General features: G+C 41.4%; 1 protein-coding gene across 1 annotated transcript in view; it reads right to left on the reverse strand.

Annotated features, from left to right (window-relative positions):
• Positions 1-23,945, reverse strand: part of LOC123940957 (collagen alpha-6(VI) chain) — a 157,341-nt gene that overhangs the window by 96,204 nt on the left and 37,192 nt on the right. The window contains exons 4-11 of the mRNA XM_046004037.1: positions 22,266-22,862; positions 20,425-21,045; positions 18,770-19,330; positions 17,365-17,922; positions 14,478-15,053; positions 11,687-12,256; positions 4,156-4,499; positions 3,990-4,068 (exon numbers count right to left, since the gene is read on the reverse strand). Coding sequence (XP_045859993.1) covers positions 3,990-4,068; positions 4,156-4,499; positions 11,687-12,256; positions 14,478-15,053; positions 17,365-17,922; positions 18,770-19,330; positions 20,425-21,045; positions 22,266-22,862 — 3,906 coding nt within the window. The remainder of the gene's footprint in view (positions 1-3,989; positions 4,069-4,155; positions 4,500-11,686; positions 12,257-14,477; positions 15,054-17,364; positions 17,923-18,769; positions 19,331-20,424; positions 21,046-22,265; positions 22,863-23,945) is intronic.

The raw sequence follows: 23,945 nt of genomic DNA on the forward strand, positions 1-23,945 counted from the left end.
TCTCATTCATTAATAGTTACTATGTGCCTGGAAGTCAGTTAAGTGCTTTCCATGCATTATCTTACTTGTAAGCTACAAATTCAACTGTATGGGTATGTAGAATTATAGCTGTATATTACAGATACGTGAACAGAGACTTGGAGAGGTAAAATGACTGGCTTGAGGAGTATTTTTAGGTTTTCACCCAGACAGCCTGATTCCAAAGTCTACAGTCCAAAGACATTTTAATAACAAAAATATACTAAGGTTGTAATCAGAGTAAAGAGAAGTCCTAAAATTGAATAAACTTAGCTTTATGAAAACTTGATTCCATTGGCAATAAGTTTTCTCAGTTCATTATGGAAGAGTGAAGAAATCTTTAGATGTGACTTGGAAGCCAATGGACTAGAATAAAGAAATGTTCACAGACCCGAGAGTTAAAAATGTCATCTCAGTGTATGTATGATTCTGAATGAATGATTTTGGGTGGGTGGAAGAAAATGGGGAGAATAAAGTTTCAAGGGCATACTTGAGGCTTGAGTTCTAGGACAGGAAACAGGTTGGCTGAAGTAGAATACGAGAAGAAACACTAAAGAATAGGCTGCCCAGAAGACATGAACAGACATTTCTGCAAAGAAGACATCCAGATGGCCAACAGACACATGAAAAAGTGCTCCACATCACTCAGCATCAGGAAAATACAAATCAAAACCATAATGAGATATCACCTCACACCAGTAAGAATGGCTAAAATTAACAAGTCAGGAAATGACAGAGGCTGGTGAGGATGCGGAGAAAGGGGAACCCTCCTACACTGTTGGTGGGAATGCAAGCTGGTGCAACCACTCTGGAAAACAGCATGAAGATTCCTCAAAAAGTTGAAAATAGAACTACCCTATGACCCAGCAATTGCACTACTGGGTATTTACCCTAAAGATACAAACGTAGTGATCCAAAGGGGCATGTGTACCCGAATGTTTATAGCAGCAATGTCTACAATAACCAAACTATGGAAAGAACCTAGATGTCCATCAACAGATGAAGGGATAAAGAAGAGGTGGTATATATACACAATGGAATACTATGCAGCCATCAAAAGAAATGAAATCTTGCCATTTGCGACGACGTGGATGGAACTAGAGGGTATCATGCTTAGTGAAATAAGTCAATTGGAGAAAGACAACTATCATATGATCTCCCTGATATGAGGAAGCGGAGATGCAACATGGGGGGCTGGGGGGTAGGAGAAGAATAAATGAAACAAGATGGGATTGGGAGGGAGACAAACCATAAGTGACTCTTAATCTCACAAAAGAAACTGAGGGTTGCTGAGGGGAGGGGGATTGGGAGAGGGGGGTGGGGTTATGGACATTGGGGAAGGTATGTGCTATGGTGAGTGCTGTGAAGTGTGTAAACCTGGCGATTCACAGACCTGTACCCCTGGGGATAAAAATACATTATATGTATATATAAAAAAAGATGTTTTATGAAATTTATTACCTCATTTAAATTGGGTACTTTGGGGGAAATTCTAAATAATTTTCTGGATAAATTGTAATTCCTTTACAGAAGTGCATTTCAGTAGAAACAGAAGCTGTTATCAGTTATATTTATGTTTAAAACATGTACTTGTTTTAAATAAATAAATAAATAAATAGGCTGCCCAACTTGTCCTGATTTACCAGGACTTCCCTCATTTTAGTGTTGATATTTCTGGCTTGTCTCAGATAAACAAGGTGTTAGTCAGTGTTCCAGGAATGAGGATGACAAGAAGAAAAGGGATGGTGGAATGGGCTGGAATAGACAATGAAGAATGCTGAGCTCATCAAAGGAGTTTACTGACCAAGAGAAGGCATACTAATGGATCTATTTATAAGGGGGCGGGGATCTTATATCTGACTTTTCTTGTAAGTTCCAAGAAATGTAAAAATTTAAGAGTTATGAGAACCATGGGATTGCTGATTTGCAGCAAATCATGCATATAACTATAATTTGTAACTGCTTTCCTCAGGATGAGGGACTCCGACCCTGCTCCTTTCAGACTCATCCAATAAAAAGTCAAAAGATCTAAAATACAGTTCGTAAAAATAAAGAAGAAAAGATTTCGAAAATGAAAGAACATAAGGATCATTGAGAAGAATCTAGAGCACTAGATTAAGAAAAACTAAACCAATTCAAACTCTAATCCATGTGGATTATTTATAAAGCTACATTCACCACTGAATATCCTTTTCTCTGGGTCTCCTTTTGTCTCATTATGAGTGCACTGTTTATATGTACAGATACCTAGCCCCAAATTAGGGAGGCTCTCCTAGGTTAATGGATCATAGGGCCATGCATCAACTGGAATTATATATGTTTAACATGGGAAAAGAGCTAGAGTACTCCTTTTCCATACTGAGAGCCATTCAACAATTTTCAAAAAATATTATGGCCATCATCCCTTTATCTCTGCCATTCAAAGATTCTGAATTTTTCAGGATATTAAAAATCTAGCTTCTGAAGTTGAAACTCATTTAATGGTTTTTCTTTGGGAGCTGGGAAAAAGAAGGCTGGTCTTAGAAATCTGATTGTTCTGGGGGAAACTTCCTGGAGAAAACTCTTTTATGTTGTCTGCAAAAGATACATCTTTTTCACCACAAAAGCAAAGCGGAAAATAGAAAAAAACAAAAAAAACCCAAAAAACCCCTACCCAACCAAATTAAACACTTTAGTGTCTTGTTCTCAGTCTTCATTAATATCTCCACTGTAGATCATCTAAAGAAGAGTCCAAGACTTGAAAGAATTTTTTAAAAAGCGTTAGCAAATAAAGATCAAAATAAAAAGTCTTACTTTTCATCTGTAAATACAGCTAACTTTGCAATTCGTTTAAGATTGAGGAGAGAGAGCCAAAGAGAAAGGAGAGGTTCTAGTAGCTAAACTGGGAGCAGCCCAAGCAGGTGTCTTAGGCAGGTTCTCTAGAAGCAGAGCCTGAGAAGGGAATTTAGATGCTTACAATTTATTGAGGAAGCACTCGTAGAAGAAGGAGTAAAGAAAGCAAGATAGGGCAGGGGAAGGAGCTGAGCAAGATAGTATTTCAGCTGAAGACTAGCTTCAGCCTGATCCCATGGGGAACCCTGGAACATAAATTATACCACTTAACTGGTGTCATTTAGAGGCAAATGTCCTATTTCTTGTATCTACCTGGTGCCTAGGGTTGGGGTAGAGGGTAATCATCCAGGTGACATGGGTTACACTGGCTGACAGCAATTCTACAGAGAAAGGAGAACCTGTGAGTTTCTAGCAGCCAAAAGTCACAGTGGCTGGAGGATTGGGGAACCTGCTTGGAAAAGGGGTCTCGGTGGGAGCACCAATAGCATCCTCTTACAAGAAAGTATTTCTATTCTTGGTCAAACCAGAACAGGTGGATTAATTTTTCTTCCACTGATCCATATTTTGTAAGAACCAACAATAAGTCAGACTGGGCATTGGTTCCTAAAGCAAAAAGCCCAATGCCAATACTTGAAAAATTCCTAAGCACCATGGATGGCCCATTTGTAGTTGGAAGGAAGGAACGAATTAGAACACTCCAAAACATGAGTAGATTTGTCCAACAATGTCTAAGATTCTGGAAACTTTAACAGTGTCAAAAGAAAATAATCTACTTCTTTTATTCCTTGGTCAAGGAGAAATACACTGTTCACTTCTGCAGACACTAAAGAAGTAGCAATATTAGATAATGTGGGCCAAGGGAGACAGGACCATTCTCCTGGAAAACTTAGGAAGAAGACACACAGTGATATGAAAGAAAGGGTAGGACCTTCTTTCTATTCCATGCTGTTTCACATCCATAGTGTATGAAGAAAAAAGTAGGTGCCAGAATGTTCTGAGAATTCATTTGCTCTCCCAAGTGCATATTGGTTGACAAATTCAGGGTTATTTGAATGCTTGAAAACTTAAGAGCCAGAAATGAGCTCTGAGGTTATAAATTCAGTAAACAATCCTTTCCCATTCTTCCCCATGCTCAATACCTTCTTTTCTAAGTTCATCAGATTTTTGTTCAAGCTTTTCAATGTCATCATCCAATCCATCTGAAAATAAGAGAACCACCTAGGAAAGTATTCAAAAAGAAAATTAAGTAAAAAGGAGGTCATCACAACCATAGACCCAGGAGCAGATAATGTAAAACCAGCTTACCTTTCCTCGAGCAGCTGATTTATTCTGAAATGCATCCCACAGAGAACTCAAGAGGTTTGTGTTAAGAAGAGACGGTCCTTTTACTGTTACATCCTTCAAGCTGTTCAGTATGTTTTCACTATAGATCTCAAACTTGGGTGAATATTTTTCCATGGCATTGGTCACTTGAAAAGCCACACTAACTTGAGTCTCTGTGCCCACCTCACAGCTTACCCCACTGAGGGAGCTGATGGCACGTAAGAGGTCTTGAAGGTAGGTTTCTATCCAAGGCTGACCTTCAATCAAAGTCTGCCCATTCTCATGAGTTGAGATGTCAAATCCCACCACAACATCCACAAAACAATCTAGGGTTCAAAGGAAAAGTATCTTATTAGATCAACAAATACCTTTATTTGGTTTATTTGCCATATCTGAATCAAGGTATCTGAAGTTCTTATTTTGATTTCAATTATAAAGTTGGAAAACAAGGAAGAACATGACTGAATAAAGGAAGAGGATTAGAATCACTCTTTTATAACCTATAAAAGTATAAGTATAGAATTTTTTTTAAGCTGCTATAAAATCTAGATGATTTTGTTAAAAAGTCCTGAAAGACGTCATTGTGGTCACTGAAAAAGCCATGCAAAATCATTTAAGTATCTAAAGTTATATGCCAGAGATGGCATAATGGCCTTCAGAGCTCAGGCACTCAGGAAGCTGAGGCCATTGCCATTTGGAGATTCAAGAAATACATAGAGAGTTTTTGCATTTAGAGCATTTTGCTTTTATCCTTATTAAAGCCAGGGACATGTTAAGCACTGGAGAAACTAGAAGGGACTTGATAATTAAAGCTGAGCCTCCTAAAGGGGAAGGATAAAATGATAGCTCACATGCATTCTTCTTTCTAGAACTTTTAGGTAGGCTAAAAACTTTAAATTTTCTAGCAAATTTGGTTGGACACGGATTCAGCAAACCCAGCAAATGTAACCAGCTTGCTTGGTTTAAAAAAAAAAAAGAAATGTGGAGGGGGAGAAGACTATGTATTTTTAATTTGCTTTTTTCAGATTAGCAGTTTTTCAAGATACCTATTGTGTAGAAAAATGCCCACCTACGCTACCTCTAGACACACTGGTCAGAAGTACATTTGCAAGTCTTTGAAATCAAAATGTCACTTTTGATTTTAAAATAAGGGCCAGTAACTTGATTCATTTTCCCCCCCAACTCCTTTGTACCCTGATCCATGTTTAAAGAGAAAAGATTTGGGTGAGGAAAAATAAATCCTTATCTGATAATCAATTTTCACCATGACATTTAAGGTAAATCAATTGTTATCAAAACAATCTAAAAGGTGGGTTTTCTTTAGTTTTTATTTATTATTTTGCCATAGGTACTTTCTTAGACAAATCTTTCCTCTGATATTTGGAAAGGGAGATGAGGAAAAAGAAATTAGTCAGAAAGAAGCATCAGAATAAGTCCTTTCCAAAATTCCTCTTGAATCAATATCCTATCATTTCAATCTTGAGATTAAGATTGAACTCTGGGATAAACATGGTTTTAGCCCCTGAACAGAAAACCAGTAACCAAACTAGGTCACGACCTTCAAGGAAAATAGTCTCTTTTGAAAAACGAACATCGGCAGAAATGCCAAAATATCATTGAGTGATCCGGGGAACTGTCCCCTCTAAAAAGGTAGTGTTTTAACTTTTTGTCTAGATTAGTAAATAAGTTCCTTGTGTTTATTTAACTAATTCAGATTGACAAATGATTCCATAATAATGTGATCAAAGGAATGAATTTGAGGAACAAATCCAGAGTTGGCAGCCACATGTCTAAATGCAATTAGACTAGGCCATATTAATCAAGGGGGCTCTCATGGAAGGAAGGGTCTTACCAATTCTACAGAGAGCCCTTCAGAACTAACAAGAGGCAGGGATGGTTTTGGAAGTGAGCGAGGGAGAAGGTAAACACTGGATGTCCAAAGAGAAATAATGAAGGATGAACCTACGATAGCCGGAGGGGGAAATCAAAAAGCGGCAACAAGCGCAGAACAAATTCAGAAGGGAGCTCACAGCCCTGCTGTGGAGGGTGATAACAGGGAGAAGCAAAACTAGTGTTTTGAGCATTGGACTTCTCCTTCCAAGCCACAATGTGGATGTCTGGATGAGGGGAGGTCTTTAAGGGGGAAGGCCCCACGTTCCATTTTAGTCACGGACTGGTCAGGACACCGCTGTTGCTGGATAACTTTTCACAAGTCTCTTAACCTTTCTGGACATTCATTTTCCTGTTTGTGAAATTGAGATTATATATTCCAAAATAAAAACAAAAACAGAAAAGAGTGGATTGGACTAAACAGGTAGTCTGACAGTTCCCTGCCAGACCTAAAAGTGGATTTTAATTATCTGACTTATAAAGTCCGTAATTAGAGTTGATGATGGCAGATTCCTAGTATTAAGAAACACTGTCAAGAAGGTAGGGTATATCAGTGAGATTAGAAAGCAATTCTTAAATACTTTAAAGGGGAAAGTGGGGCTATTGGCAGTTATTGGTTGGGATAAGAGAGAAATTTGTTTGTGGCCTTTGAAAGAAGAGGTTTCTCAGATGAAAAAAGAATAATCTAGAAAATAGGTAGGGTAAGAGACCTGGTTTATGTATTTCCCAGATTTGCTACCTACTCCCCACCCAATCCAGATTTGGACATTTATCCATTGGATAGATTCAGCTGCTACCATCATCTGGTCTCCTATAAGTGTACAGGGTGGTTGGGGGTGAACAGGCTTTGTCATGGCCTCATCTCCTCAGGGCAAGAGGGCCATGATGACCCTGGTTCCCATACCCAACCCAACTGAATTTATGGGAAATCCGGCTCCTTCCATGACTTCTAGCCACAGATATCATTCACTGTGGATCCCATGTCTGGTTTCCCCAAAGGGCTGATAACACAACCCAGTAGGGTAGGAGAATTAACTCTCCATGAGGGTAAACACTGATCAATGAGAGTCAGTAGCTGGGAGGAAACTGGCAGATAGGTCCTCTTCTTTATTTCCCCTGATGGACCCATCTATGTGGTGGTGCCACACACTTCCTTAGTGATATTCCACATAACTGATGCACCAATTTTGATTTCTCAAGAAGCTGTAGCAAGCTTAGTAATATATCATCTTGTATGTATTTTTTCTCCTTTCCTGTAAGATTTCTCTTACACTCACTCTTGCTTCCCTGGGATTGCACTTTCCAAGTATTAGCACCTAAAGTATTAGCATATGAGCTTTGTTTTGAGCTCTGTTTTCTAGAGAACCCAATTAAGATAGAAACCTAAGAGATCCTCATCAAGGAAATTTGGGAATGACCATCTATTTTTGTCATTGTATTTCTAGCATTCCTTGAATCAAATTCTTCCCCAGACGGCCTCTCACTTAACTCTCCTTTTTGATATATCTATCCATGATGATGCAAATGTTACTGATTCTTTTGCTACCTAATCACAGCTCAATGAAAAAGGCAGTGCTTCTGTTTCCCGAACACTCCATGATAATCTCCTCTAGGTGGTCAGAATACCCAGGCTCAGAGAAAAGTCAGGAAAATAAACATGAATGTAAGAAAATAATAAACATGAAGGTAAGAAAATGGACTTTGGAGAATTAGTTGCTTAAGAGAATTTGTTGTATGCTAAGACATTAAATTTGAATATAGCTCTGAACTGTTGCAAAAATACTAACGTTCCTAAGCCAGGGAACTCTTGGTAAATTGTCCTTCTGTGAACTAACCCCATGACTCCACGTATTTGCATATTTATATGATCATTATAAGATATCCTCTGCAACACCCTATGGTAGTTACTAATAGTGTCCGTATACCATGCACTTCCCATTCATTATCTCACTTGTCCTTACAAAATAGCATAAGTAGAAGCTCTTCTAATATTCATTTTGCAGAAGAGGAAGCTATGACTTGGAACAGCTTGCCAAAGGTCTCAATTATTATTGCGGATCCCACACTTGGGCTATCAGATCCAGGCTTGTCTGGAGTTCATATGCTCAACTACCTTAACCTTATTTTACCAATTCCTGGGTGGCTAGTGTTGATAGGTCATGCAGGTTACAAGTTTGTTTACTAGATTGTAGCATTAGAAGTCATAGCTCCCCAGCAAGTGGTTTCCTTAGTGGGCAGCAGATTATGGGAACAATTTCAAGATGCAAACTTACGAGGTCTTAAGTTCAGCTATTAATTAGTGAAGCACAACACTTAGACACTAGTCCTTTATAACATCAGCATAAGATAACCCAGACAACAACTGTATCAAGAAAATAGGCAGCTTAACTAAACAACCAAAAAATGGGTTGGTGTCAGACAGACCTAGGTTTCAAAATTTGTTATAGGGTACTTCCTGTAGGATCTGGGCCAGGTTACCAATGTTCCTTTGAACCCTAGTTTCTTCATTATAAGTGGGAATAGAAATACAAACCACATGGGGTTTTGAGAGAATTTAACCAGATGATGCATTTAAAACGCTTAGAGCACCATGCTCGACCCCCTTCGTAGATGCTCAGGAAACACTGATTCTTAGTCACTTCACTCATATCTCAATGCAGCTGACCATCGTTTCAAAACATTGAATCATAGTACACACTCAGAAAACCAGATGATTTAACTTCATATATGGAGAAGAAAGGATAGTGACTTCTCCAAAGTTACACATATTTTAATAAAAAGCAAAGCTAGACATTTAGGTTCTAAGTCTGATTTGCTTTAAGTCATACCCAACTATTGGATTTCCTGGACTGGGGTGTGTGGGGGGGCGGTTGTAGTTTAAGAAGAACTGGTATTCTCTAGTACCTCTGCGCATGCCTTTCTCAGTGTTCATTCCAGCCTCGTTAGGCCTCGGCCTACAGCTCAGCTACAAAGTCCTCACATTCTTGTTTACTGCAGCAATAACTTCAAGTTTATCTTAATATAGAGTACTTCTGTTTATTTATTTTTACATTCATGACTATTTCCTTTAAAGATAACTTACTACATGGGGGGCACCTGGGTGGCTCAGTGGGTTAAGCCTCTGCCTTCAGCTCAGGTCATGATCTCAGGGTCCTGGGATCGAGCCCCGCATCGGGCTCTCTGCTCAGCAGGGAGCCTGCTTCCTCCTCTCTCTCTGCCTGCCTCTCTGCTTACTTGTGATCTCTCTCTGTCAAATAAATAAATCTTAAAAAAAAAAAAAGATAACTTACTACATGGGAGTGCACACTCCTGGTTTTCACTTTCCACATGGTTTTCTTTCAATCTCTTGAGAAGAGACTAGATGGTTCCAAGATAATTTTCTGCCTAATAATTGGAAATGGGTATTTCATGTGAAACAGGAAATTAATGTGGAAGGTTTGGCTGAAGTCACCAGACATTCCAAAGTATGGGGATATCATGAAGCAGGGTTCATGAAGACAATAGTCCCTAATCAATGACAAGACTCTTAACCCTTAGCTTGTACATCAGGTCTTATAAAGGGTTTGAACCTAGAGTTTAGAAGAGTGTTTTGGGGGAGAGAACTGTTGATGTGTTGGGAGGTGTCTCACCTGCACACATACACATACGTAGAAGGAAAGGAGGTAATTTCCTCTTTAAGTCGGGTAAGAGAAGCTTTAAGAGAGTACTCAGAGATGAGGCAGGCCTAGAAATTCTACAGAATGTGTCACAGGATGGCCCACTGCTCTCTCTGCAAAAGAGAGTTGACCACACCAAGAGGCTATAACTTCTAGTATTTACTGGGGTAACCGATACGTAATTGTTTCCCCTGGAGCTGATATGCCCACATGAAAGAAGGAGCCACTGTGAACTCCTTTGATCTCCTGTCCAAAAAGGCTAACTGGAGGGCCAACAAGATGGCAGCAGAATAAAGCTGAAGACATCACCAAATGCCCAGAGGCTGAGGAAGACATAAGGGAACATCTGGAATTGAGACAAGTTTACCTCTCTCAGAGGAACTATGGTTGAGAGATCCCATGACAAATGTGCTTTGGATGGGGATAGAAGTGGTGGAGGGCAGGAGGGAAAGTCTTTGGGAGACCCATGAATGGACCCAGATTTAGATACAGGCTATTGTCACAGAAAACCAATTCTTGACAAGCATCATCAAGAAAGAACTTTTGTGTGCTTCTTTAGCTCTTCTCTCTTCCCCAGCCTATTTTGGAGAAGCCAGAAAACATGGCTGACAACAAGAGGGTGGGGCCTGGGAGAAGGGGGTAGAAGGGATAGGTGGGCAACAATGGGTAAAATGCCAACCATGTGGCGCCTTCTTTGTCATGGCTGGTGAGTCGACTGTGGGAAGCTGGGAAAGTGGAATGACCTTGAATGAAGTTTTAGTTTTAATAGTGACCCTTCGATGGATATACTAATCACCAAGAAAACGTTCACTTATTTCCTGAAAGTGACAGGGGCAAAGGAAGAGCTGGCCCCCATGAATAAATTTAATGGATCAGTGGTAGACAAAAATGAATAACTTTATGCTGAGTAAGCATGACATCTGGGATGTAATTATAAAGATTAAATACGCATTTTCTCATTTAATCTTGACAATGATCTTTTGAACTAGGTGATGCTACTGCTCACATTTTATAGATGAGAAAATTAAACTTAGAGAAGTTAAGCAACTTGTCCAAGAAAAAAATGGCCATCAAGTAAGGATGCGTAGCTAGGCTGTCCGTCTCCAGAGCTGCCTCCCAGCAACCAGATAGCTTTCCTTTTCCTCGTAAAAATCTAGAGTTTCTATTTACCATAGATAGTTACACAGAACCACAGTCAACCCATTGGGCACATCTATAAAAACAGAAACAAAAATAATCCTTCTTTCAAGATCTTTCTTTCCATCTGTTGGAAAATGTCAAAATAGACTAACTTTTAAGAAGGTATTTACTAACTTATGCAGCAAAAAGCTTCATAATAAAAATCTAAATTTTCTGGGGCACCTGGGTGGCTCAGTGGTTTAAGCCTCTGCCTTCAGCTCAGGTCATGGTCTCAGGGTCCTGGGATCAAGCCCCACATCAGGCTCTCTGCTCAGCAGGGAGCCTGCTTCTCCCTCCCTCTCTGCCTACTTGTGATCTTTCTATCAAATAAATAAATAAAATTTTTTAAAACATCTAAATTCTCAAGGCTGTTCATTCTCTATACACCTGTACCACAGCCCTTGGCAGCCTGAAGGTCCTTTTGCCAGGCAACCAAAACCTGTCAAATAGTTTACTTCTTTGAGACATAGTCTCCAACTTCTGAAACCAATGAAATTGTAAAAATGGCCTCTTCCTTATGCAACAGCATTCCCATTTGCAAAGGGGCATGCACTCTAGGGGCTGGGGGTAGGGGGGTGGTGTGTGAGACAAAAAGGCTCTCAGATGTCCTATTTTTTTCAGCCCACAAGTCACAAAAAAATACTTGATGACTGTGAAAAGTTCAATCTGAAATCCAGAGGCGCAAATCTAAATTCTCCTACCAGACCCTGGGGATGTAAACAGAGCTGGAGGAAAATGTCAGCAAAGACAGGGAAGGGAAAAATATGAAGGACACATTAAATACTTACTGCTCTCACCCCCTGAGGTACAGATGTTGCGAACTATCCTTTTCTTGACCTTTGTCAGTTCATCAAAGTTATGGACGGTCAGTTTTTTATCTGCAGTCCCGGTGATCTGAATGAGCTGTTGATCATCCACATCTCCAATGCCCACAGAGTAAATGTCAATGCCTCTGTGTCTCAGGTCTTCAGCGGCCTGGGCCACCTCATCTTGGGACTGGCCATCCGTGAGGACCAGCAACACTTGCGGGGTACCTGCATTTATCCGGCTGCCCATGTCTGGCCGGAAGTAATGCCCCACCTGCCGGAGTGCAGCACCAATGTGCGTGTATCCAAAGATCTGCTGGATGTTTTCGATCTGAAATGATATCTCCTTCTTGCCTATGAAATTTCCCAGTGGAAATTCTGGCCGATAGGTATGGCTGAACTGGGCAGCACCTATACGTACTCTGTTGACACTGACATCAAAGTCTTGAACAACAGATGCCAAGAATTCCTTCATCTTCTTGAAGTCATCTGGATGAATGCTATTTGAACCATCCATGAGAAACACAAGATCTACCTTTTCAATTTCACAATCTACAAAGAAGAGGAAAGGGAGTAACAGCAACAAAAATCAGATTATTTTTTCTGAAACCTGGCAAGTGCAGATTATGTGCCTGTAGCTATATAGAAATGAGATTTGTGAAGACGGCTTCTCATCCTATGCCATCCAGTGGTCACAGTAATGGAGAAGAAATAAAAACAGTCCGTTCATAAAGGCACAAACAACTCAGGTATCCCTTTCTGCCTTTCTTGGGATTCCCATTTGGTCTTACACCATTTTCTTTTCCAAGAGGCTAGAGAAATGAGAGTGGCACTGTGGTAAACTCGTTCTTACCTGCCATGTAGTCTTAACCCTTTCAGAAAGCCCAGTGTTAGTAGTAGCACAGCAAGAGAAAACAAAACAGCATACATTCACTTAGGGACTCAAAAAGACAGATGGTCTGTATGATTCACTTGGCCTCCCTGGCTAGGTGAGCCAATCAATACTTTTCTGATTATTATTAGGGCAAACTGAGGTTTTCAAATCATGCCTTCCAGCCTGTATCTTGTCTGTTTTCCTCTTTTTCAGCTCCCTTTCTGGTGCATATAGGCAGAAATATGTACTTAATAAAAATATTTTTTGGCAATGCAATATAGTTTAGAGAGGCTTCCTTTGTATTAATACAACAAATACAAAACAAAAAGAATATGAAAGATCAGTGCCAATGAATGAGTTATGCTTGGAACATGCTCCTGTGTGTTCCCTTAGCCTTCTGGTAAACATTATCATTTCCTTGAATTCCCCCAGAGATTTCACCATTGGCTTAACTTAGTTAATTCTTGTTAGCCTAAGATTAAAGGTATCCGAGATTCCTGCAGTCGAGATAAGCAGGGAAGAGATAAAGAGAAATATGATAAATAGATCCCTTAGGAACCAGTTAACTCATTAAATTCCTGTTTCAAATAAGAGAGATAAAGCAGTTTTTGTTTTTTTTTTTTTAAAGCACACTCAAGGAGACCTTTTTTTTTTTTTTAACTTTATTTTTTCAGTGTCCCAAGATTCATTGTTTATGCACTACACCCAGTGCTCCATGCAATAGGAGCCTTCCTTAATACCCACCACCAGGCTCACCCAACTCCCCATCTCCCTCCCCTCCAACACCCTCAGTGCATTTTTTAGAGTCCACAGTCTCTCATGGTTCACCAAGGGAGACCTTTTAATACAAAAATTCAAGGTCAACTTCTGCAGTAGGCTTAAAAGGACAAATCAAATTTTAGGCACTGGCCACCAGAAGCTAAGAGTTCTCCTAGTTTTCAGTAAGACCCAGACAGATTTCATTAGTTTTATGAAAGAAGTAGATAGGGTTAGATTAGGGTCTTCTAAGGAGACAAGGCATAGGAAATCCAGAAGAGTCAAATGATTTTTAAAAGGAACTATACCCAAGATGTTGGAAACCTGGATTAATAGCAATTCATCTAATAATACTTAGTATTTTTAAGACACCCTAAATAAAAAACAAGACACCCTAAATAAAAAATACTAAGGAATTTTTTAAAAAAAGATTTTGTTTATTTATCTGACAGAAAAAGCACAAGCAGGCAGAACAGCAGGCAGAGGGAGAGGGAGAAGCAGGCTCCCTGCTGAGCAGAGAGCCAGAGGTGGGGGTTGATCCCAGGACTCTGGGATCATGACCTAAGCCACCCAGATGCCCCAGGATTTTTTTAATAGACCATAGTGTTCCTTTAAAAACAAAGGTGTAGAGTGGTAGCTGAATAAGTGAATGAATGACCATGTACACACATAAATGTGGCAATGTAATCCCTAGCCACTGAACCAGAAACATTGGGCAAAGGAAGTCCACTGCGCTCTGCTCTAGAAACATCAGTCTCGAAGTGTGTTTTGTATTGGGCTCCATGTCTTAAACAAGCTTCTGTTGATAATAAGCAAAGGGAATGGGATCTTCCAGCCAGCAGGAGAGAAGACTGCTGGTTCTTAGGAAGAAGTGGAATTGGAAACAAAGCCTGCTCACAAATGGTGAGTCCCCCATGATAAGAAGAGGTTAGGCAATGAGCAGCAAAGCTGTAGGAGGTATTCCTCTTTGGTGAAGAGGCCAAATGAAATGCCCTTGTGATCCTCCCAACCCTGAGATTCTCTAACAATGGGAAGTTCTAGGACCATTCTCTGGAGAACCTGCTCTGATGGGCTATTGTTTTGGTTTCTCCTTCACTTGGACCTCTGATGATAATTAAGAAAAGTTTAATGGACAAAACTTACCTACTTTCGAAGAGTTACATACACTGGCTGACACATCTGAAAATATTCCCTTCAGGCCTCCAAACGTCTCCACAAAAAAGTACTTGTCACTCGATCCTGCCATGGCTAGCAGCTCCACAGGATTGGCACCAGCAATCCCCACAGCCAGGACAAGAATGCCTTTGTCCCTCAAGGCCTTGGCTGTGGCATTGAGCTTATCTGCATCATGGGATTCCCCATCAGTGATCACAATGAGGACTTGGGGGACCCCTTTCTGCAGACGGCTGCCCCTGGCTTCAGTGAACATGTGGTCTGAGAAGCCTAAGGCCTCAGCGGTGTAAGTGTTGCCCCCCATGGGCTGGTCCTTCTGGAGCACCGAAATCACCTCCCATTTTGTGCCAAGGTCACCCAGATAAAACAGCACCTCTGGGTCATCAGCATACTTCAGTGCCCCAAACCGGACCTGATTCTTGCCAACATCAGCTTTTTTCACCAAGTCAACCATAAAGTCTTTCATGATATTATATTCATCATGGTCAATGCTTCCAGAGCTGTCAATTACAAACACAACATCCAAAACTTCAATCCGCTTGCATTCTAAAAGAGGAAAAAGGAAAACCACACAAGATTAGCTTTGGAGAGCATGCGAGAATCTTCTGCTCACATCTGTTTTTTTCCATTGCCAAGGTGTACTCGGCGGGATCAAGCTGTACATGAGAATGTCCTGGGTAACAGGACAATACACATATGTTCATGCTGCCAGTATGTAGAAATAGTCAGGTAAGACTTAGGACAAGGCAGACATGAAGCATGTTGTAGGGGGAAGTAGTCACAGGATCATAGGAATAAACACTTCAAATGCTTTGGACTAAAAAGGAAAAAATAGCATTCTGCAGAAATTCTCCTGTATAAATAGTTTCTTCAACATGTGCTTTCATTTACATAGATTCGTGTTTGGGTTTTTTTTTTTTTTTTCTTTTTTTAAGCCCAGCATTGAGATTTTATTCTTAAGATAAACCTTCGGGAAATGACCACATGAAAATGAATTTGGCAACACTGTATATTTTTTCACAGTTTTATGATAGCTCATTTTTCAAGGTACATGTTCTCCCTTTTTAACTTTCCTGAACATTATCTCCTTTCATTTTTGGGTCTTATCCTAGAAATAAGCCCAGTTCACACTTGGTCTAACTCAGTGGTCCTGGAATGACATGCCTGTTCACTTTTCAAACTTTGGGTCAATGGCATGAAAAAGTAAAGCAGGGAAGACCCCATTAATACTTAATCCGTGTGTGTATAACATATTCTATCTAAAGGTACAGAGTTCCAAATTCCAACTCATTCATTCTGGAGAAGTGGAATGTCAGTTGGTTAATGATTTAGTCCATATGTAGTACAATCCCTCTAGGGGCCTTGGAAAGTTATGTTCCAAAAGTTAACTCACTAGTTCTGGAGAAATGGAATGGTAACAGGGTAGCCACCCTCCTAGAGGCTCACCCTATTCCCTTCCTCTGCCAGCCACCTGTTTGCTATATGGCAGGGCTGTTACAAACTCTAGAACCAATGTACTTACCCCACTGACTAGAGGCCATGTTGTACATAGCCATAACGTGAATTCTCAAGAAAATCCAGTGATGGGTATTGAGGAAGTCATGTGCTGTATTGAACCCTGGGTGTTATACTTATCTAACGAATCGCTGATCGCTGCATCAAGGACTAATTCTGTGCTATACAAGAGCTAACTGAACATAATAAAAAATAAGAAAAGAAAGGCTGGTTCCACAAAAGAAGACACTACATCTCTCTGAGTGTTTGCTGCTCTCAGAAGCCTGCCTGGATTACCCAAGGGACTGAGCTGGCTGTGGGAGGGGGGGTGGATTCTCAGTGTTAGCATACTTCTAAGAGTTCAGATTTGTTCTGGGTAGAATTATCAGGAAACACAATCCAGGTGTATTTTCTACAGAGCACAGACTACAATCACCGAAACTTCCAGTGGAAAATGAACAGAACTGTTCTTTGAAAATCATGGTTCCTCTCTTTCCTCAAAACTCCATTAAGATCCATGTCCTTCGTAGAGATTTTTCAGAATGCCTCTGTCATCAGGCCCCATGGATCACAGTGCAAATCTGTCCTTTCCCTTTGCTGAACTTGTTTCATCACTTGCATGACTCTGCGGTTTCATGGAAGGAGGACAGGGACTATACTATTTACTTCCCTTAAGGCATCCATGGTTCAAGTTCCCATACTACACTCCTCTTTTATAGGATTTAATATCACAGTGTCTATACCAACATCATCTCAGTTTATGGAAGTATTCATTTTCAAATATTGTAAAACAAACGTCTACATTGGACGTCAGGTCAAAGGGGAGCCACCTTGCCCGGGTTATGCTTTTGTACCGCTTGCCTCACACAGGGCCCAAGGACACAGGTTATAGGAAGCTGGCCCCTTGCCTCCAGGTGGGCGGACTCTGTGGTATAATTCATGCTTAGGGTTCCCCAGGGGATCAGGCTGAAGCTACAGTCTAGCTGAGACCACTTCCTTGCTTAGCATTTAACGGGTGCCATATCCTGCATTCCTTATACCTCTTCGGAAAATGCCTCTTCAATAAGTCACTTCCATAAGAAGCCCTGACACAGCTCCTGCTTCCAGGGAACCAGACCTAAGATATCACCTTAGTGCTGTCTACAAACGAGAAACGATCTAGGCGGACCAAAATTGTTCTGTATAAATCCGACAGTTCTGTTGAGGAAAGGTGCATTTTTTATATGTAGGTCAAACCCACTAGGATGAACATTTCAACTAAACACAAAGTTTGCAATGTTCAAAGAGTCTACTGAATTCCAGACATAATGGCTAATGTGGACTACGTTTGGATAATCCTGCTAGTGCACACACCCACACCTACCTTCCCGGGGGCTGCATATTCCAAAAACAAGATCATCTTCAATGTGCTGCAGAATATCAAAGTTCTCAACATAAAATACCATCTCGGGCCTCCCGCTGATCTCCTCGAGCTGGGTGACGTTGGAACCAAATACCCCCACTGAGTAGATAATTATGCCTTCTTGTCGAAGTGCTACTGCTGGATCCTTGACCATGTCCTGAGCTTCACCGTCAGTGATGAGGATGAGAAACCTCCTGACATTGGGCCGGGCCCCTTTAGCAGGGCTGAAGTACTGAGACACAAAGGTCAGGGCACTACCGGTCAAGGTCGTTTCTCCAATGTGAGTCATCCGGTCTATTGCATCTGAAATTTCATTTTGGGACATATATCTGTTGAGCTGAAATTCCTCCTTATTGACGTCACTGAACTGGACTACGCCGATTTGTACCCGATCTGCCCCAATCTGAGATTTGCTCACCAGGTTTTTCATAAATGTTTTCATTTTGATGAAGTTTTCAAGGCCTATACTGCCAGAACTGTCCACCAGAAACATGATGTCTGCTTTCATCTCTTTGCAGGCTGTAGGGGAGAAGGCAAGACACTTATTCAAGGTAGCTTCAGGTAAAAAGGTTAAGGGTAAACAAGAAAATCCAAAAGACAAATAATTCTATATTGCAGTTAAGTGTGAGCTTGGTAAGGATTGCTAGCAAGTAAATAAAGCACGGAAGGCAATAAAAGTGAGACTACTCTATTTGTTATTTGTTATGAATATATGATTTAGGATATCTTAACTTGAGCACTATTGACCATTTGGGCTGGATCATTTTTATAGTGGAGAGCATTCCTATAATATCCTATAATGCATGGACACTTAGCAGTATCCCGACCTCTACCTGTTAAAAGCCAGGAGCATCTATTGTCATTCATAGTCATTCATAACTATGTCATCATCATAACATTCATAACTATGTCTGTCATTCAGTTATGACAACCAAAAATTTCTCTAGATATTGTGAGTATCCCCCAAGGGGCAAAAATCACCCCCGGCTGAAGACTACTGGTACAGCTATAAAAGGTTTCATAAAAGTTTTATTAAAAAGCAATTTAAATAACCTGAGCTACTCCTTCAAAAGCAGCAATCATCTGCAGTGTCTAATTATAGGTCTATCCCAGCAGAGATCTGTGGGAAGAGGCTAACTGATATTTACTAGGGAGAACGCCTCCAAACATCTTTCCTATGCTTCTGATATTAATTAGAACAACACTATAATGGGCTCCTAGCTTTTCTCTGGAGAACAAATGTAGCTACACAAGTCAACAAATCTTGACTTAGAAATTTATGCTGTTTCTCTAAGCCTGGGATGTCCTACTGCAAGAAAGTAATTTAGGAGCTGAAATCAAAAGGCGAAGCCACCATGTCCCCTACCTTCTTCAGCACAGATTTCTTGAACAACTTGGTTTCTTATGTCTTTCAAAGCATCGAAGTCATGCACATAGTATACCCTCTTTTCCTCGCCTGCAATTTCTCGCAGCTGTGTTTGGTTGGCCTCCTTGACCCCAATGGCATAAACACGAATGAGCTCTTCTCTCAGTCTGTTCGCAGGCTCCAAGATGCTATCCTTGGACATGCCATTGGTCAGGACAACAAGATGACAGGGCACTCGGTTTCCTCGCTGCTTCTTCGCTTTTTGCAAGAGTCCTAGTGTGAAATTCAGGGCTGCACCCGTGTTCGTGTTCCCACCCATCTGCCGGATGTTCTCGATGGCCTTTCCCAAGTCATGCTTGTTAGTGTATTTATTGATCTCAAATTCCAAGTCCCAGCTGTCAGCGTACTGGACAGCCCCAACCCGCACCTTTTGGGGAGCGATGTTGAACATCCCTACGACCTCGGACAGGAAGGTCTTCATTTCGTGGAAGTCTGTGGCCTGGGTGCTTCCAGAGCCATCGATGAGCAGGTAAATATCTGCTTCTTCAGTATCCACACAACCTAAAATGGAACCATACAGTTGGCTGTGGCCCAGAGGCAAGTGTGAAGAAGGACTGGGGATAGATGGGAAGCAGAACAATGGAAGCGTCTTCAGACAGAAAAATGGAAAATAGCTTCTAGGCATAAAAGATACAGCTAGCCTAATGTAGGGAAATCATAGCATCACTGGGGCCAAATGAATTGCTTCTGACAGTTTAAGACTATTTGGATAGTTCTCTGCCATGAATTAGAACAAATCTGGATACAATAAAAGATGAGAAAGAAAACTTAAAGATGATTTTTACAAGTCACTTTCCCCATTAGTGAATAACTGCTTTACAAGCAGGCAAGTGGTATGCTGGGAAACAGAAGGTATTGGGATATTGTGGACCAAGGAGTTTTATTTTTTGAAAACTTGAACACGCTATGGACTCTCCATCTACTCCTAGCCAATTCACAAACCTAGAGGTATTGTCAGTGGCCTTATCTGCATAGAACAAGGACACTTTGATAGTAAACGAGCTAGAACTATTTGTTGATGTCTCCATATATGGGCCCACATCAATTACATAGTACGCACATGTATATATGAAATGTTTAAAATGCATCACTCTCCGTCTCTCCAAACTCACAGATAGCAAAATAGCCCCTCACAGCAAACCACTCTGTCCTCAAACCAAATCATGCTTCCGGTTTCTTTTCCAGGTTGGAATTCAAGGATGGTGGGAGAAAAGGAGAGAAACGTTCAAAAAGAAAACAGTATAGAAAAGAGCCAGGGAACACGAGAGGCAAAGGAGAAAAAGGAAAAAGAAAAAGGCGGTCGAATAACCAAGGATGGCATTCTGGGATGTTTAGAAGTCATGGAGAATCCTGGTAAAACTGCATTATACAGACCAGGTGAAAAAGGAAATCCCCCCTGCCCCCCATCCCAGGACCTCAACGGCTTCCCTTCTCCCCCAGGTTACATGTCATATGAGTAAGCGAAGGTAAGGAGTCAGGAACTTATTCTCCCTATCCACAGCACCCCTGCCAACCCCTTCTCTATTTAGGATACCTGAGCAACAGGTGAAAAGAAAAAGGCTCTGAATCACCCTTCTCTCAGCTAAGGACTTTACCAGATTTGAGAGTTTCCGTGCGTTCAGAGAAAACAGAGACGGTGTGCGTGATCTGGTTCCGCAGCTTCTTCAGAAACGTCTGGTTGTGAGCAGCCAGGTCGGAGAAGGTTTTCAGTTTGGACACATGCTGCTCGGCCGGGTGAGAGGCAATCTTTTCCAGCTGGCTGTCGCTGGCCCCCTCGATGCCCATGGTGAAGATGGTCACGCCCTCGCGCCGGAGGTTAACGGCCGCCTTGGTCACATTATCCTCTGAGGGTCTGTGGGTCACCAGCACGGCGATCTGGGGCACCCCCTGATTCTTCCGACTGCCGTTACGTGCACTGAACACTTCCTTCCTGATCTTTCTGATGGCAGCTCCTGTGTGAGCCTTCCCAGCCCAGGGAGAGAGTTTCTGTATATTCTGGAGAACCTCTGACTTATTTACACCCCTGCTGAGTGAATTTATCACCTTCGTCTCGTTGCTGTAGGTCACCAGGCCAACCCTCATGCAGTTTTCCTTTATGTCAAGAGCAGATACACTCTCTTCCAGGAATTCCTTGAGGTAGTCAAAGTTCTCCTGGCTGCCATTGACGGACACATCTAACAGGAACACCACGTCAGCCACAGACGGGCCTTGGCAAACTGTATGGACAAAGAAAGAATAGGCACAAATTTAGCTGGAGGTCTTGCATCCCTGCTCAGCATTACAAGGCATGGAGAACATCTACCAGAACCTGGTTACACACTTAAAGGAAGAATGCCATGCACCAAAGGATCAGGAAGCTGAGATCACAAGGTCCTAGATTCAAATCCTGGATCAAAGCTCAACTCCCAGCTTTAATTTCCTTATCTGTGAAAACAGCATTTATCTCAGGAAATTGTGATGGAGAGCACATGCGATAATGCGCTTAGCACGCAGCCCCATACATAAAATTCGCTCAGTGAACAGTTGCTACTGTGATCGTAATTCACTAAATCACTAAAATCAATAGGTAGAGTCCAGATATTCCTAAGGTAGTGTAATGGACTAGAAATTGCATTTTGCACTATTTTATTTGAGAATTAGTTTAATAAGAGGATTCATGTTTTCCTAGAATAAACAAGAAAAGCATTCTCCATTATCAATAGACAATTCTACGGTCTCGTTCAAACAGCTCTACCCGGCAATAATATGAGTTTCCTATGTTACTTACGGACACTTGTACAGTTTGAGCAAATTGTTTTTTTTTTTTTTTAAAGATTTTATTTATTTATCTGACAGAGAGATCACAAGTAGGCAGAGAGGCCGGCAGAGAGAGAGGAGGAAGCAGGCTCCCTGTGGAGCAGAGAGCCCGATGCGGGACTTGATCCCAGGACCCTGAGATCATGACCTGAGCCGAAGGCAGCGGCTTCAGCAAATTGTTTTTTACTGGCTCTCTCCTGCCCCTCACTTGAATGAGGTTCATAAACACCCGGTCATCCTTGTTAATACAAGAGGACAGACCTGGGCAGCAGGTTGGAGTTGGGACAGAACACAGGGAAGCTCGGCCAGAGAAAAGCCGCAGAAGGGAGGCAGTATGTGGTTGTAGGACCAAGGGCCCGGGGAATCCAGGGGCCTGATCTACCCAATTTCCAACTGTAGCCCGGTGTGGAGCCAGGCCATGTCACCTCAAATGATGGATCATTCTGAGATTGCACTATGTGGTTTCAGCAGGCAAGGATTTAAGAACACATTTACCTTTCAAATGAACCAGTAATAAGACTACATAGTAACAGAAGCCCAGGCTTTGGAGGAAAGGGGTGTTCATCCTTACAATCCTCTGTCCATATTTATTTTTCAAAAGCATTTAATCATCATTCCTATACGTGTGCCCTAAACCCACCTTCCACAAGAATATCATCCGCTGCTCCATCCCTGTACTGGGTGGCTTTCTTGATGATCTGCGTCATGTTTTGGGAAAACGCGCCAAGGTCCCTGACCGACCGGAGGTTGAAATGAAACTGAGCCGTGGCCATGGCCTTCAGCTGCTCCTCGGAAGCACCCTGCAGCCCCACGGACACAATTCTCACCCCGTCTTCCCGCAGGGCCTTGGAGGCCTCTTCCACGTCATCCTCGGACTCGGCGGAAGCCAGGACCACCAGAATCGGGGGAAACTGCTTCTTGTCCCTCCCGCCCGCCTGCGCAGAGAAGTAGGTCCTGCGCGCCTCCCGGAGCGCGTGGCCGATGCGCAGGGAGCCGCCCATGAAGCCGAAGTTCTTCTTGAGGTGGTTCAGCATGGGGTTCCTGCTCTTGAAGGTGCTCAGCTGGAACTCGTTGTGGAACTGGTCGCTGTACTGGGCCAGGGCCACGTGGTACTTGTGGGCCTCTATGGGCAGACTGCTGATCATCTTGTTGATGAACGCTTTCACAAAGGGGAAGGACTTGGTTCCCAGGTGATCCGAGCTGTCCACCAGAAACACCACGTCTGCGTACTCAGGGCCTACAAACCCAGAAACACAGAAACAAAGCAAAAATTTTAGAAATTACCACCCTGTTTAATGCCAACCATTTGTAGAAAAACCTACTTTCCTTTATTTGTATTTTTAATACTTTTCCAACGAACTGGAAATAATAACCTGAAATTACACATTCTCTCAAGAAAAGAAATCTATTTCTTGGGCTGATTCCTTCCATGTACCCTTTCATTTAAACTCATCACAAATTAAGCATCATTTTTGTATGGAATTAATTAGATAAATTTAGAAAAGTAAAAAATCCTGGGTTTTTATACATTTAGTGACTGTTTCATTCCCCCCCCTTTTTGCTTTCAGAATTCGATCTCTATTTATATCACGAGAATAACAATTTTAAATGAGAATCACATTGCTTTGAATTTGTTCGAATGGAGAAATTTGAATGATACTCTTTCATTGTAATTCCTCTTTTAGCAAGGCAACAGTGATCTGATTAACTTATATACATAGTAGTTTTGTATTCCCAAGTGTTAAATCAATGAAGTTTAAAAAATACCTAACAATCACAAAAATGTGGTAAATTTAAAGTTCTTTAGAATATTTTTTGACGAACCATAGGAATGGGCATTATTGTTGGTCAATTTCTTCTTATGTAAGTAAAACTTGATAGAAACTAGAATGCCTTAAGCTAGGAAAGGGATTATAGTTTTAGTTCCTATTAAAAACAGAATTTTTATAAAGGGATATAATACTTCATTGAACTTTTAAGGGTTCATTCAATGTCAGGTTCAATGTTAGCTGTATAGAATTAGATTTTTATGTGATAGGGAATCACTGGGTTTAAGCACAAAATGTTTTTTACTAGTGATCTGCTGGTTTGAAGTCAGAGTTCTCACCATTTTGGTAGAAGATCCATTTCCTGTCTGGGGAAGGGAGGGAAAGGTCTATCTGATGGTGCAGATTTCAGAAAATATGGTGAAATGGAACAAAGAACAGGAGTCCTGACTTTCTTATCCGCTAACTCCACCTGCTCTGTCAAACTATTCAACATACTTGGGCCTTTGGTTCCTCACCTTTAAAATGAGTGAATTCTGGGATTCTGATAGATT

Source organism: Meles meles, chromosome 4, assembly GCF_922984935.1.
Source record: "Meles meles chromosome 4, mMelMel3.1 paternal haplotype, whole genome shotgun sequence".
Taxonomy (NCBI): domain Eukaryota; kingdom Metazoa; phylum Chordata; class Mammalia; order Carnivora; family Mustelidae; genus Meles; species Meles meles.